The sequence below is a fragment of the Chelonus insularis genome, unplaced genomic scaffold (genome assembly GCF_013357705.1).
Source record: "Chelonus insularis isolate UGA/USDA-ARS -01 unplaced genomic scaffold, ASM1335770v1 contig_16_pilon, whole genome shotgun sequence".
Classification (NCBI taxonomy): domain Eukaryota; kingdom Metazoa; phylum Arthropoda; class Insecta; order Hymenoptera; family Braconidae; genus Chelonus; species Chelonus insularis.
This window is the reverse complement of record NW_023276409.1, coordinates 260,044-273,521: the sequence shown is the minus strand read 5'-3', so window position 1 is coordinate 273,521 and position 13,478 is coordinate 260,044. Positions and strand designations below refer to the sequence as shown.

Genomic DNA, 13,478 nt, shown 5'->3' with positions numbered 1-13,478 from the left:
TCTTATAAGTAACTAGTACATATGATACAATTATAAACGTCTAATCCCTATAAAAATACATACAACGAAATTCTATAAAAATACAATACTAATTATCATCGTTGGTATCAAAAATTTAAATGGAAGATATGAAGAAACAAAGCTTTAATTGTAAAACAGTTCAAATTGAGAACATTTTAAATTACAAAATCTGTAAACTCTGTCATCCTGTGTCAATCACACAGTCTAATTTCACGTGATTAGTACAGTTCACTCATTCAGGCACTCTATTACAATATGGCTATGCTATATTATCGATACAAAACGTTCGGATATAGCTGCTTCAATTAACAATAATATGGTACTTGGTACAATTCGTTTGGCACGATGTTTGTTGATTTTCTTTTAAGTTTCTTTTTCAGCACGGAAGTCATAATAATACTCTTTATCTATCTCACGTCTAGTTCGCGCCTTAATCACAGGAAATTTCTGAAATTAAAAATATTTTAATAATTGAATTTGTTTTAAAAAAATCACTTTGAATAAAATCATACATTAACATAATTACAATTAATTAAAAAGACTGTTGACAATTTTCGTAAATTGATTATGCAGATATCAAAAAGTATATCGATTCAATTATTACAATTGTAATTATGACCTTGTTTAAAAATTTTAAAAGGAATTCTTTTATTTTAAATAATGTTATTAAACATACAATTCTTAATTAAGCATATCAATAATGTAATAAATAATAAGAGGTCAAGCAAAAATATTTTCTACATTCATTGAGCTGAATTGAAACCAAAAAAGTAAATTTTGTAAATACTTTGATGTACATTTAATAGTTTGTACTTACAAAATCTGGATCTGAATGGAGACTGAGAAGAGGATTCAATACGAAAGGAACTCCATCCAAGTCAGAGGAGCCTGGCAGTGTGCCATAGAGAGGCATTGAATTGCTAAAGGAAGACGTGATAGGGGGTTCAGGTGCTGGTCTTGTTGGTTTGATTCTTGCACTTGGACTTAATACTTCATAGTCACGATCTAAGGACTCATCGACCTCCTTTTTTGTTAATAAACCACCACCTGACACCTGAGGATAAATTCCATTTTGTGGTTTAGGTGAAAACTTTGGCTTCGGTGGTCGTTCTGGTGGCGCTCGATGAGAGTTTGAAATTCCATTTGATGGATTCGGCGAAGGAGTTTGTAATACACTGTAAAACGAATGATCCATGAAAATATCATGACAAAATAATTTAAAAGCTAATAAGTAATTAAATTTTAATTGTAACTAAATACAGTATTTTTAGAAAAATTTTGGCTTTTTGAAACATCAATTGTTGATTTAAAAAGTCAATCAATATGAAATTACTGACGTGTTGATTTAACACAGTACCTAGATTTGATTGAATTAATTTTATTATATAAAAGACTATAATCGAAAAATGAGAATTCTTTTTATATGACTAGTTTATCTCTATGATAGTTGAGCACTGATAGTGCCATTTTTGCGTTCGATCATTACTTTGTTATCAGAAGATTCTTCTGCACTGTAGGCATTAACTTTTATTGAAAAGCACAAAAGTATTTGTTTCTTTACAACGACTTCTGTTATCACTGTATCTATTTAATTAATTTTTACTAAAAAGTAAATAAGTGCTATACTACAATCTATCTGATTTGAGTAATAAACTTATTATGAAGTTTCAGATTTATGAAATCAACGTTTAGAGTAAAAATTAACATAAAGTAACTTACTTAATATTTTCGTAGGATTGTGATTGTGAACCAGGCTCTCTATTGGTAATTGCGCTGAGTTTGTAACAAATAATGACTCCATTGACCTCTCTGAAGAGAAAAAATGATGTAAGATATAACAGCCGACACAAAGACATAAAGTAAGTTTTATCGAGTCTAGATAAAATGTTTACCCAGCATATGTGAAGCCAGTTGGTGCTTTTTTGATTCTACTACAGACGATAATATCCGTCACAGCTACCATACAAGCATCTCGATTCCTTAGTTTATAACACACCTGTTTCTTTCTCCAGGCTTTTTGATCTAAAAAAATTAAAAGTGATGATATAGCAAGGAAAGTTACGATAAGCCTACTGTTCACAGTTAGCTCGTTACTGTAATAGCTGAGATAACAACAAAATTAAAAGCGAAACTGTTTACCAGTGTCTATTGTTTGAGGAATCATACTGTATCCGTCTGGAGGGGACTCCCTTTCATTTATGACCGTTATTTCTTGAACAACATAATTTGGGACTCCTTCCGTTTTTGAATGACAGATGTATCTCCCTTTTTTCTTGATGAATAAGCCACTCTCTCTCCAAAGATCAGCATCTATGTCTTGGTCATACGTTTTTGATATCTAAAAAATAGACGAAAGAAAGGAATTATGTCAAGGATTCATTTACTAACAATCAAATAAAAAAATTGAATGAATAAGTATGAAGAAGTATCTGACAGTTTATCAATATATTCAGTAAAATTCTAGGGTAGTTAATTTATTCATAAAAATCATTCAAAGTCCTCTACTCCATTTTAACGGATTTTAACTCAAGTCTATAGCAACATAGTCTATAGCATTACCACAGTGAAGTTTGGTGGGCATTTATCGATGTCTTCAACAACACTGATGGCAGTAATTGGTCTATCGTCCGGTAAAAGAGATGGGTATCCAGACGAGAGCCATTTTTTGGAACTCATCTTCAGAAGAGCCATTTCTCGGTCCTGAAAATATTCAAGAAAAATAAAATAAAAAAGATATTGTTTTTATCAAATCCAGTTTTAAATCTGATTTAAATGAGTCATTATCCTTTTTACGTAATCAATTCCTGATAACATTCAGATTTAAATCTCTAAGAATTACTCATAGCAGTTAATTTCAAAGATCAATGTTGATATTAATATTTGCTGAACAATGTTCTAATAATAAGTAATAAAAAAGTTGAATGAAACAATGAACCAATTCTTGGCATAGCCTACATGATTTTTATTGTTGGAGTTTAATGCTCAATCAAAGGAAATTAAATAAATTGCTAAATTAATGGAATTATAATTATCTCAATTTAAAATCACGTTAAATACTACTCTAGTTAGTTGTCTAGTGTCTTGACGTACGGAAGATATTACACGGGACGTCAAGGTTGTGCTTAAACAACTCTAGCTTTTCATTGATGTGAAACATCCATTGTGGGACTCCCAACAGCAATTTGTGCTCTTTGGTACAGAATCTGGAGATCAATGAACCTTACCGTTGACTCGTAGGATGAGCATTTCTTGGAGAAACACTTGGCAAACATTTATCAGAATTTTTTTACTTTTCTTAACCCCTCAAGTAATTATTTTCATTAAGAGTTAGATGAAATGAATGATTTTTCGTGATCGTAATAGAATATCTAGATGTTTTCTTTGTTCGAAGACGTTAAAAAGGCTAGTAAATCTTCTTCAACTTAGTATTACAGTAAATGAGAGTAAAGGAAATGCACAGTTCGACCGACTTCTGACAGGCGTGATTGCGAACGTACGTATTCTAAATTCGTTAATCTAAAAATAAATAAACTGAACGCAGAGCTTGTATGTTTATTTAATATATTCTGGAATCAACTCACCTATTGTTGGACACGGAAGGAGAAAATTTACAAGTCTGGCATGGCCAAGAGCCGAGTCACTTATTAGACCCGGTCAATTAGCACATACGTCGTCCACAAGTAGTAAAGAAGAAGAGTGGGTTGACCGTTGTTAAGCCTTATGACTCAAAAGTGTCCATAGAAATGTTGATCACTGAAAATCCAATGTTGAACGACTGAGATGATAATTTATCATTTATTAAAGATATTGAATCACGTTCTGGCGCATAAAAAAATTCTCAGTTACGAAAGATATATTCACGAGTGTTCGCGGCTTCAATGTTTCCCACTTACAGTTTGACAGTGATGACATCACCTATGTAACACAACAATCGTTCGAGAGTTCAGTAAGAGTACTGACGGGAGCTTATTGTATATACTCGAGTCTTGCTGACTAGGGTAGTTGTGTTCGATAAAGTTAACCTCTGTTTATTGAGCCCCCTTCTCTTCAACAGGATGCCGCGCAGACAGAAAATATGAAAGGACTCATGATGTCGTTGATTGTGATGGCTCTGCAGTGAAAATTCTTATTTAACCTACAAAAGATTATTTTTAAAATGCATTTAGAATTATCAATATTTTATTAATTTTAAATTTGCCGCAATTGGCGCTGGTTTCGTCTTCTTAAACACGAGCGCTCTCTACGGAAATACGAGGAAAATATGACCATGATTTAAGATAAATACACCGTGGCGTGGCTAATCGAGACACCGAAGGTAAGCCGTGCGGACTGTTTATTTTTGGTTTTTCGCTTAGGTAATTCGTTACCACGTCGGTTTTTTCACGAGTTATGCGTTCTCCGTGTGCGTATCGTACTGAATTTTGCTCGAGGCTTTTCTGACAAAGGCAACGATGACCACGGAAACGTAGGTGAAGCTCGAACATGGGGCGACGACTCGCGGCCATTGAGCATTTTGTTTGGCCGAGTGTCTATCCCCGAAAATCAACCTTTTCCTGTCTCAACCTCTTTCTTGGTTGCTAAATTTCATTTTAAATTTGCTTCTCATCATTCAATCACTTAATAATAATCATCGCTCATCAAATCTTCACGTGAGTTAATTCTTTCCAGTTTTTCTTGCGTGGTTCAATACTCACCGTCACTGGAACCTGCGCCGCGAGTTGATTTTGTCTCTTTCTAACATTCATACTGCCTTACTTGATCACATTTCCTTCTAGAGCTTCGTCATTTCAAAAAATATTCACCTCTCCAACGCGTCGTGAGCATTCCATTCCCCACCTCCTCGCGAAATAATATAAACCACATTCACAATCAGAATCTTTAATTTTCTCGAATATTTTTGTATTTAAGATTGAAGATGAGCAGCTCGGAAGAGGTGTCATGGATCTCATGGTTTTGCGGACTCAGAGGCAATGAATTTTTCTGCGAGGTAAGTATTTAACTTTTCCATTTAAGAATCAATATTTCTATTATTTTCATCTTTTATTTAAATTTCAGGTCGATGAAGACTATATTCAAGACAAATTCAACCTTACTGGGTTGAGTGAACAAGTTCCTCATTATCGACAGGCTTTAGACATGATCTTAGATTTGGAGCCTGGTGAGTATGATATATATTTATATATTTAAGTATGAGGTAGTGTTTAAAACAATCACATAATTATGAAATAAGCTTTATTGTTTCATTAAGTGCGTTGATAATAAAATATCAATGAAAAGTTTATTTATAAAAACAATTTTGTAACATAAACAAAATATTTTAGAGTATGTTGTTTTGGAGTAGAATTTAAAAATTTTTACTGAAAGAAAGTTTTCAATAGTGTTCATTGGAATTTTACAGATGATGATTTAGACGATAATCCTAACCAGTCAGATTTGATCGAACAAGCAGCAGAAATGCTCTATGGCCTCATCCATGCTCGCTACATCTTGACAAATCGTGGAATAGCTCAAATGATTGAAAAATATCAGGCTGGTGATTTTGGTTATTGTCCTCGGGTATATTGTGAATCACAGCAAATGTTGCCACTGGGACTGAGTGATGTTCCTGGTGAAGCCATGGTAAAAAATTACTGTCCCAAGTGCATGGATGTCTATACACCAAAAAGCACACGACATCATCACAATGACGGCGCCTATTTTGGCACCGGATTTCCGCATATGCTTTTCATGGTTCACCCTGAATATCGACCTAAGCGAGCTGCAAATCAATTTGTTCCAAGGTACATTAATATTCAATTGATTTGATTCAAAGTCGAGTGAATGAAAATAACTCAAATATGATTTTTTTGGTGAATTACAGATTATATGGCTTTAAAATTCATCCGCTAGCATATCAAATACAACAACAATCGGCAGCAACATTCAAGGCACCTTTACGTAGTACCATCTATAATAACGGAAAACGTTAAAACTTAATATTATGACCAAAATTTATTGTTCAAAATAAAGTAATTATTTTTTATATATCTCTCTCCTTATATAGACTCTAAACAGATCGCGTTTGAAATTGATTTTAAATCCGCTCCATTTTTATTATCATTTAATGTGGATATGTATTCTTTATTCGGGTTTTGCTGCAATAGTAATGTAGCGGGAAAAATGAGTATAAAGAAGAGAGAGATTGAAGAATTTTTAGATTGAAGAATGTCCCATTTATTTTCGCGTAACTAGAGTGATTTTTCACATTCGATTTGGATATATCGTTGTTACGAAGCATACCTCATCGTTTTCTGATTTGTGAGCAAACAAGGGACAATTTTTAACGTAAACAAAACTAAATGGATAATTGAAGACGTATGACAGACGTACGATGAGAAATTAGGATAATTTTCTATAGTATTTAAGATGGAACAAATGAATGCATGATCGAGAGAGCAAAAGAAAGTTGACTGGTGCGTGAAAATTAGAATTGTATTTAAAAGCATTATCTTTAATATATTGAAGAATTTTTTCCAGGGACATAAATTAATAATATTTGAGTAATAGTGTAAAAAAGTAGTGAGAAGAAATAACATTTAATTAAATTTGAAATATCGTTTGAATTTGTTCATTTAAGAAGCATAACTTAATTAAAACTTGATAACTATTGATTAAGAGGTATACAGATACGATGTTCCACATGTATTTAGGTAATATAAGTAAAATTCACTTGTAACATCGACAAAATTTGTAAAAAACAATTTTATTACTTAATTGTAAAAAAGTCTTTCTGTCCATTTTCAAGTATTTTTTTCATTCTTATACTATATAAACATTTGTGAATAACAAATTTTTTATCTAACTACAAGTCTTAGGATAAATTGACTAAAATATTGGTTGGAGTTCTACATAAAAACAAACATTATGTCAAAAATAAATTACATTATAAATTTTTTACTTTCATCTTTACATTGTTATTTAATAATAATAATAAATAAATTGTTTCATCTTAAAAATTTTCTTTTAATACATAAATTCTACATTCTTTTCTTCATTACAATTGCATCAATTAAAATATTTTTATAGGTTGCAGTTTATTTTGTCCGTGGAAATTCTGAAAAATAAATCATTGCGAAACTTACAAGTTAAAATCATAGATAGTATTGATAATATATTGTGATGATGTTAAACTATAACAAAACAAATCGATTTCACCATTTATTTGTATTATAACGTGCTGAAATAAAATGTAACAGCATTTATATTTTTAATATAATTGTATCTCACCATTTTCATTTTGGATACTTCATATGTGTTCATCATTAGAAAAAAAATTTAGATTATAAATATGATATTTATAGAGAATATATTGGCTACTAAACTTAACAACAATTATTAATTGACTTCAAATGACTTCTTGAAACATCTGGTTCGCAATAAGCAATGTCAACTTACTCTTTGGATCAACAAATGCTCAACAAGTCGTCATGAGTCATACAAATAATTTTTATGTTCAGTGAATATTCAGTATAATGTATAAACTATCATTTTTTAGCAATATTCATTGAATTCAGGTTTATCAAAATGTTATCCAAAGTAACTTCAGTTATTATATTATCCATATAACAAGAATATTTATTTTCGGTTTCTTTACACAAAATTAAACAAATATCTACAATAACTTCCGTTCGATAAATATAATATATTAGCAATATTTAGTTTTATAATATATTTCCATATTATTTTTACCAGCACACTAAAGCAATTTCAGTATAATATATCCATGTAGTAGCAATATTCAGTTTTATGTATTCATATTTGACAATATATATATGTAATATATATATATATATATATATATATATATATATATATATATCTATTTTCAATCATCCTAAAAAATATTCATTAATGACTTATAGCAATTTTTATTTTATCATTCATATGTAATAGCAATATTTAGTATTATAATATATTTCCATATTATTTTTACCAGCACACTAACAGCAATTTCAGTGTAATATATCCATGTAATAGCAATATTCAGTTATAATTTTTGAGAAAATATTCAATTATTTACAAATTATTTGTTTAATATTATGCACATAATAGCAAAATTTAGTTTTACAATATATCTCCATATTATTTACATCAGCTTCTATAGTAATATCAAGACAATTGCAATATTTAATTCTTTTCTTATAATAATTATGTGATTATTTAAAAACAAACGATATAATTGTTTTATAAATTATATCTTACTTTAAAAGAAAAAAATGTATACTTATCTAAGATTTTCTAGTTTTCTGAACAGTCTACCTCAAAACACGACGCAATTTTTTGCTATTTAAGTCCTTTTTGTCCTGAAACGGCCATTTTGTTTTGCGTCATGGCCATATTTGCTTCCTCGTCACCAACTGAGAACATGCAATTTTCATCTGAGACGACTATAGAAATTTGAATTTACCGGTAATCAAATAGCGTATTCGGTTTCTAACCTGAAGCTGCCCAGGGCAGGCCCGGAAACACCCGAACATTGACAAACTGCTCCGATTATATATTATTATTATTATTATTATTATATTATATGCAGAGAGAAGACTTCTCTCTGTTATATGTTGATATTATTTAAAAAAAGACGATTCAAGCCGTTGTCGGTACAGTTCGTCAATGTTCAGATGTTTCCGGGCCTACCCTGGACAGCTTCGGGTCAGAAACCGAATACGCTAAAAATTCGGTCATTATCGCATAAAATTACCAGTTTTCGATGGTATTCTGACGTCAAAAAATTCTGAATGTAAAATTTACCGTCAAGCCGTCGGTCAGCGTTATTACCGTAAATTATCGGTCATTCGCATCTATGTAAACGAATGTAATTATAATGGACTTTTTACCGCAAAAATGGCTTACTTTTGAACTTACTTACCAATTTGCCCACGTTAACTTTGCTTTTAACACTTGTTAATTTAAAACTAATTATTATACGATGAAAAAAGAAATTTTGTAATTTCTAATTAAAAAATTCTTTCTATTTTTGACTATTAGGACAGAAATAATAAATGTATTGAAAATTGTCATAAACATTTATTTAGTTAATTTTTTGGTACATTTTTTTTATAAAATATGTAATCCTTCGTTTTTAAATATTATAAACAATTTGACTTTTTGAATTTTTATGGAAACTATCTATGAAAAAAAAACCATGTAATCTATAGTTCCTATCAACTAGTATTATTGTTTGAAATTTGGTAAGAATAACCTCATTCATTTTCTCTTATAATCTCTCCTCACAAAAAATAAAAAATGGGAAGCATGAGCGTTCTCATGGTTCCTCACGCACACGTGTACCTGCACGCCTAAACTTTTTTATGGCGGTGATTTCCCATGTTTGCACTTAAGCCTTTCACAGCCTGCAAACATGTGGTCACCAACGGGTGGAATTTTCCTCCTGCCAGATGTGTGAAGAACTTTCCATGTTCTCAACACTAAAAAACCCAGAGTCCTGAACAAAAGACCAGGCCTTTCCTTTTTTCTTATCACCCCTCTCCTTTTTCTCAGGACCCAGCCAGTTCTGTCTGATCCTTCGACACTTTCAGTTCGGTTCCTTTTCTTCTTTCCACGCGTCGCGACTTTTACTCGTCTTCTGAATTTCTTTCCGGGAACCTTTTCTTTAATCACCCACAGTGTAAAGAATATCTCTGTATTCTTTTTCGTTCTTTGGTGCAATTACGTGGTCCTTGATATAAGGCCTAGGGACACACCGTGTGTGTCATCGCTTAGTGCACAAGACTCCACGTTGGGGTTAGTGATAACTTGTTGCATTGTTCAATTCTATGGTCTGTCCACCTTCAGAGTGAAACCGTGTTTCATGACGGTGGACAGTTCGTCCTCACAACAATCTTAGCGACCACTACGTTGGTTATCTCATTCTGTGATCTTGTCTCTTTGAAATTTGTGATTCTCCAGGCCCAGCTTCCAGAAGTGACGACAGGATTTTTTCACGCCACCAGGAATCATCACCACCCAGCATCTCATCGTCATCCTCTGAAAATTGCTCGTTACATAATTACCTTTTTTATGTTTGTGAAATGCTTCAAGACCATTAATAAAATTATATTTATTGTGACATCAAAATCGTAAATAGCAACTTCCTCACAACCTCCGGTATCCTAACAATTATCAAATAATAATTGACATATTTCATAACCAATTACAAGTCTAATAGTGATTCAATTTCATCAACTTCATAAATTTTTGGCAATGTGTCATATTTTTCCAACTCGACCGATACTTAACTAATTTCGTTCAGATGAATGAATCCATCCTTGTGTACAGGACCGGATATAAATGCAGTGTTATCAAAGATTACTGTCTTCCCTAAATAGTTGAAGTCTCTTTCTGATTGAGAATTATAAATAAATTAAATTTACACATTAGAAGTTTAAATTTTAGTTAGGCTAAAATTTATAGAAAGGTAGAATTGGAAATTAACGGTTGTATGGTACATTTGGTGTTCAGAGCTAAAAAGATCAAGACAAGGAATAGATAATGCATTAAATATCTTGAAATAAAAGCTCTTATTACTCAAGGAACACAATAAAATTTATGAAGAGATGTTAGATAGAAATTTAGGGTCAAAATCTACCTGAACACTTGTAAATGATGATTCAAACGGGGAAAAATATTTAAAAATAGAGGTACTATGAAATAGTTAAAGGCTTCTTTTAAAGTTTTGGTAATTTACAATTAGATTTGTACATCTTCGTTCTAAAGAAAACTAGTTTTGTCTATTTCAAAGTATTTTTACGTGATTTTAAAAATTTTCAGAGGATTTTCTCATTTCAATCCTCATTTAAAAGAGTTCAGGTACATTATTACCCTAAATTTCTGCCTTTATTCTATTTTAGATTTTATTGCATTTTTTAAGGTTGAAATGACTTGTTACTGTTACTCTGGATCATTAATTTTAAATATTTTATTGTCTCTACATTTTGGAGAGTGTATCAGGTATTGAATAAATTTTATTGTACACCCAAAAGTTCGAGATTTTCATAGAGTTATATAGCCGATAGCGTCTTTGAAAAAATTTACTCTTAATAACTGATAATTATGAACTAATGACTAGACATAGAATTTAATTGAAAATTGTTATTTTTTCGTTAACATAGTTATAACGAATTCCAATTAACTTGAATAGATAGGTGTTTACAATAAGTTTATAAATGTTCTAGAACAATTACTACAAGAAAATGACTGAATATGAAATAAATGAACAGTTTAATTGATGATATTCTACATCAATAGAGTAGATAATGAATATATACAATATATTTAGAGTCATAACCCTGATTATAACTTCAAAATATACTATATAAAACATTTAGATATAAAAAAATACATAATTTGAGATTACACATCTAATGAATTTTAATTAATTTCATGTAATAAGTTTTTGAAAACAAGTCTTTAAATAGTGTACTAATTATTATACTTCCAAGATCACAGATTTAGTCTACACATCTTTCAAGTAAATTTAATTTGAAGATAATTTTATATCTCAATTTGAAATGTACTATTCAAGAATACTAATTTAATATATGTATACAAATATTAACTGTAATTAATTATGAAAAATATGTACAATATTTTTGAATATTAATCTTAAAGAGTACAGTTAACTAAATTTAACTAAATTTAGTTTGAAATACTCATAATGTTTTCACTTCTATTGTATAATCATATTTTCTAAAGCAAATTAATTAAGGCTGGGCTTTACTAACCTCAAATCACCTCAAATTTTTCTCGTCAAACTGTGCATTTTTTATTTGTTTTTTTCATGTAAAAAATATTTAGGAATATTTAGAAAAGTGGCATACACATCGGAAAACAAAGATTTTTCGTACCAGTGTAATAATAATCGTAGAATAAATAACTGTTCAGTGAATTTTGAGGTGTCATGGCGGATGCACTTGTCATGAGCCCTTCACTGAAAAGTTATTTATTCTACGATTATTATTACACTGGTACGAAAAATCTTTGTTTTCCGATGTGTATGCCACTTTTCTAAATATTCCTAAATATTTTTTACATGAAAAAAACAAATAAAAAATGCACAGTTTGACGAGAAAAATTTGAGGTGATTTGAGGGTAGTAAAGCCCAGCCTTAATAATACTTTATTTTATCAATTTTATTTTGTATTCAATATGTTACTAGGTGGCGCATGGTGACATTTCATTACATTTCACCACCAGGAGGTGCCTCAGAACTAGTTATCTAACTAGAAGGGTTTTTCAATCACATGAGATTTTATTTTCGACCTGTGCACATCATGTAATTTTCGCTGTGATATTTTTGTGTAAATACAAGTGCAATTGTGTTTTTATACATCAACTGCATAAGTAAACATAAAAACGAACATTCAAGAGTACACGCAGAGAAATTTATAGTAAAAATTACCCTAAATTTTATGGTAATTTGATGACACCGCAGGGTGACGGTAAAAATTACTATACACATTGTAAAAAATACTGTGCACATTATTGAATGTACTAAACTACATAGTAATTTCAAGGGTGAAATTAGAGTAAAAATAACTATGCAGTTTAGTAAATTCAACAATGTTCATAGTATTTTTCACAATGTGTATAGTAATTTTTAATAAGGATTGAAATTATGAAATAAAAATCAATTATTTATTAAAATGTATGAAAAAGTGATTAGTGATTCCGTTTCAATACTTTGTCACTTTTTCGCGCTTAATATTGAAGAGAATAAGGAAAAAAAATTCTAAATATGATTTATTTTTATTCTAGCACGTACGAATTGCAATAATATACAATTAAAAGAAGGTAAAAAAAAATTGCCATGACTGGGATCGAACCTCGCCTGGCAAAATGAAAGAAATGGAATTTGCCAGCAAAGTGCCAGAACTCGCCGCTGATTATTTAAAAATAATTTTTATATGTTTCATTAAAAAAAAAGCTACCGTTCATGAAGCTGAGTGAGAAAGGGGTTTTTGACCCCGTTTAAACACCTGGTTGCACTTTCGTTGTTAATTGTAAGACAAAAATTGAAAAATAATTGTTAACATTTTTTATTATTCATTTTAAGGCTGGGCTGAAGCAGAAAGTTTCCCGGAGTTGACTTTACGCCCTCGTGTTGTGCGGCAAAAGGCCGAAGCTTGACATCAACTGAAATTGAGTAGGTAACAGTGAAATCGTTCGAAAAATGATAATTTTCAGGGATGCACTACAAAAAGGGAGCCTTAGGGCACCAAGAAATTTACAAATTTTTGAATAATCTGTTTCGAGCAAGACAGAGCACAGAATATATCTATCTATCTCCGTCTTATTTTTCACAGAAGACTGCGAGTTCGAACAGTTGACGAGCAAGTACATCCCCCACCCTCTGTTACCAAGCCTGAAGCTTATGATATCTAAACGTAAACAAAGCAAATGAAAATATGTTGGCTCTGTAG

At 30.9% G+C, this 13,478-nt stretch overlaps 2 protein-coding genes across 7 annotated transcripts; one reads left to right on the top strand and one right to left on the bottom strand.

Annotated features, from left to right (window-relative positions):
* Positions 1 to 127: 127 nt before the first annotated feature.
* Mvb12 (multivesicular body subunit 12-like Mvb12) lies at positions 128 to 4,113 on the bottom strand. 3 transcript variants are annotated; one of them, XM_035078656.1, is made up of 8 exons: positions 3,915 to 4,113; positions 3,603 to 3,840; positions 2,581 to 2,721; positions 2,161 to 2,359; positions 1,914 to 2,043; positions 1,741 to 1,830; positions 839 to 1,196; positions 128 to 468 (listed from the first exon to the last, which is right to left on the bottom strand). In XM_035078656.1, exons 3-8 carry the CDS (start codon positions 2,710 to 2,712, stop codon positions 385 to 387), a joined length of 993 nt encoding a protein of 330 aa, XP_034934547.1. In that variant the 5' UTR covers positions 2,713 to 2,721; positions 3,603 to 3,840; positions 3,915 to 4,113; the 3' UTR covers positions 128 to 384. The 3 variants fall into 3 exon arrangements, with proteins under 3 accessions (XP_034934547.1, XP_034934546.1, XP_034934545.1); XM_035078655.1 differs by having other exon boundaries at positions 3,603 to 3,774; XM_035078654.1 differs by having other exon boundaries at positions 3,603 to 4,113.
* A 115-nt stretch (positions 4,114 to 4,228) lies between these two features.
* Positions 4,229 to 6,045, top strand: LOC118064216 (casein kinase II subunit beta). Of its 4 annotated transcripts, none has more exons than XM_035078658.1 (5): positions 4,229 to 4,336; positions 4,930 to 5,008; positions 5,077 to 5,179; positions 5,420 to 5,801; positions 5,882 to 6,045. In XM_035078658.1, the coding sequence occupies exons 2-5, from the start codon at positions 4,937 to 4,939 to the stop codon at positions 5,988 to 5,990; spliced, it is 666 nt and encodes a 221-aa protein (XP_034934549.1). In that variant the 5' UTR covers positions 4,229 to 4,336; positions 4,930 to 4,936; the 3' UTR covers positions 5,991 to 6,045. The 4 variants fall into 4 exon arrangements, with proteins under 4 accessions (XP_034934549.1, XP_034934548.1, XP_034934551.1 ...); XM_035078657.1 differs by lacking the exon at positions 4,229 to 4,336 and adding an exon at positions 4,343 to 4,486; XM_035078660.1 differs by lacking the exon at positions 4,229 to 4,336 and adding an exon at positions 4,374 to 4,490.
* Positions 6,046 to 13,478: the final 7,433 nt, after the last annotated feature.

Coding starts and splice junctions, on each gene's coding strand:
- Mvb12 (XM_035078654.1), bottom strand. CDS start 2,712: ATGGCTCTTCTGAAGATGAGTTCCAAAAAATGGCTCTCGTCTGGATAC. Junction 2,360..2,580: donor GCCCACCAAACTTCACTGTG/GTAATGCTATAG, acceptor TCTATTTTTTAG/ATATCAAAAACGTATGACCA. Junction 1,197..1,740: donor CAATCCTACGAAAATATTAA/GTAAGTTACTTT, acceptor TTCGTTTTACAG/TGTATTACAAACTCCTTCGC.
- LOC118064216 (XM_035078657.1), top strand. Junction 5,009..5,076: donor GCAATGAATTTTTCTGCGAG/GTAAGTATTTAA, acceptor TTTAAATTTCAG/GTCGATGAAGACTATATTCA. Junction 5,180..5,419: donor GATCTTAGATTTGGAGCCTG/GTGAGTATGATA, acceptor GGAATTTTACAG/ATGATGATTTAGACGATAAT.